Raw genomic sequence first — 1703 nt, 5'->3', positions numbered from 1 at the left:
CTGGCCATGCCCGCTCCCCTGGCCATACCCGCTCCCCTGGCCGCTCCCGCTTCCCTGGCCATACCCGCTCCCCTGGCCGCTTCCGCTTCCCTGGCCATACCCGCTCCCCTGGCCGCTTCCGCTTCCCTGGCCATACCCGCTCCCCTGGCCGCTCCCCTGGCCGTAACCGCTCCCCTGGCCGCTTCCGTGACCACTTCCACTTCCCTGACCATGACCGCTCCCCTCGCCATGGCCGCTCCCCTGGCCATAACCGCTCCCCTGGCCGCTCCCCTGGCCATAACCACTCCCCTGTCCGCTTCCGTGACCACTTCCACTTCCCTGACCATGACCGCTTCCCTCGCCATGGCCGCTCCCCTGGCCATAACCGCTCCCCTGGCCGCTCCCCTGGCCATAACCGCTCCCCTTTAAGCTGGGCCTGAATTTCGGCGCGGGTATTGCGCATTATTCTGCACATTCCTGCAGCTTTCGCGTTTATAATGCGGGAAATTCTCGCAAACATTCTTTTGCTCTATAGAATGTAGGTTGAATCCAAACAGATTATCAGAGCAGTTCAGTCATTTTAAAACTTTCTGTGAGATGTAGGCTAATTTCACAAACAGTGTGAGTAATTCAGCAGTACATCTCTCTCTGTCTCTGTCTCTCTCTCTCTCTCTCTGTCTCGCTCTCTCTCTCTCTGCACAAATGGCCTCACATCCATAGTCCCCCCCCCCCTGCTAGCAACAGTTAGCAGTGTCACCACATTACTATCATCACTCAAAATACTGTATGCTAAAGGACATCCATATAATCTGTTGAAAAGTAACAGTAGTAATTTATAGAGTTGGGGTACTCGGACTCGAGTCCGGAAATGTCCGAGTCCAACCGAGTCCAGGGACAGTTGACGGAAACGTCACTGACTCGATGCATTATCACGAAAGTGATATTCAGTATTTGCATGTGTTTTTAAGTCTTGTCCAGTACTTGAAAGCCGACGGGTTTCTGTGCTCACACACCGAAATCGCGCTCACAGAATAACGCGTCTCTCAGTCAGCGTGCGAATGCAGAGTTCGCACTATAAAATACATTTATTGCATCATGAAATGTCTGTAGTAGGCTATTTCTGTAGAAGACTTTACTAGACTATCTGAAAAATTGTTTTTATGGGTCCAAAATCACCTTGGGTGTGCATTATTTTCTAAAAATTCAACGGCCCTTCATCTCTTAGCCTATTCCTTACATAATGTAATTAATGTAACTATAAATGCATTAAAAAATAAAACTGGTGTGAGTTGGCTGTGACTTATGGAAAGTATATGTAGGGATTTTATACACAGTGTGTGCCATTGTACAGACCAGGTTTATCCCTCACAGCCTCATTTTCATCCAAGAAAAAATTCAAAATGCCCTGTCTAAGGGGTCCGTGTACTGTGGCGTCCATTTATTTTTTGTTTTTTTAACCCAGAAATTAAACTGCGGTTTCTTCTTTAATGGTTCAAACACTGATGAATAGAGTAAGCAGACACAAACTAATTTTGATTTTTCAAAATTCATATTTCATTAAAAATTGTAAAAATGATATAAAGCTCGTTTTTTATTGAGATAAAAGGTGCATTTCCTGCTCTTAAGGTCCCATTCACCAAGATACCCCCACCCTTGAATTTATACATTTATTTTAACAATGAATAAGGTCAAATCCCGCCCTTTAATTTTTCACATTCTAAAAC

The 1703-nt window shown here is 46.3% G+C and overlaps 1 protein-coding gene across 1 annotated transcript in view; it reads left to right on the top strand.

Moving 5' to 3' along the window:
* Window positions 1-419, top strand: part of LOC107698550 (neurofilament heavy polypeptide-like) — a 1569-nt gene extending 1150 nt beyond the window's left edge. Inside the window, exon 2 of the mRNA XM_016499588.1 lies at window positions 1-419. Coding sequence (XP_016355074.1) covers window positions 1-419 — 419 coding nt within the window.
* Window positions 420-1703: the final 1284 nt, after the last annotated feature.

This window comes from Sinocyclocheilus anshuiensis, unplaced genomic scaffold (assembly GCF_001515605.1).
Source record: "Sinocyclocheilus anshuiensis isolate Anshui unplaced genomic scaffold, SAMN03320099.WGS_v1.1 scaffold118, whole genome shotgun sequence".
NCBI classification, from domain to species: Eukaryota; Metazoa; Chordata; class Actinopteri; order Cypriniformes; family Cyprinidae; genus Sinocyclocheilus; species Sinocyclocheilus anshuiensis.
The sequence above is the reverse complement of the archived record's forward strand: the minus strand, read 5'-3'. Positions and strand labels throughout refer to the sequence as shown.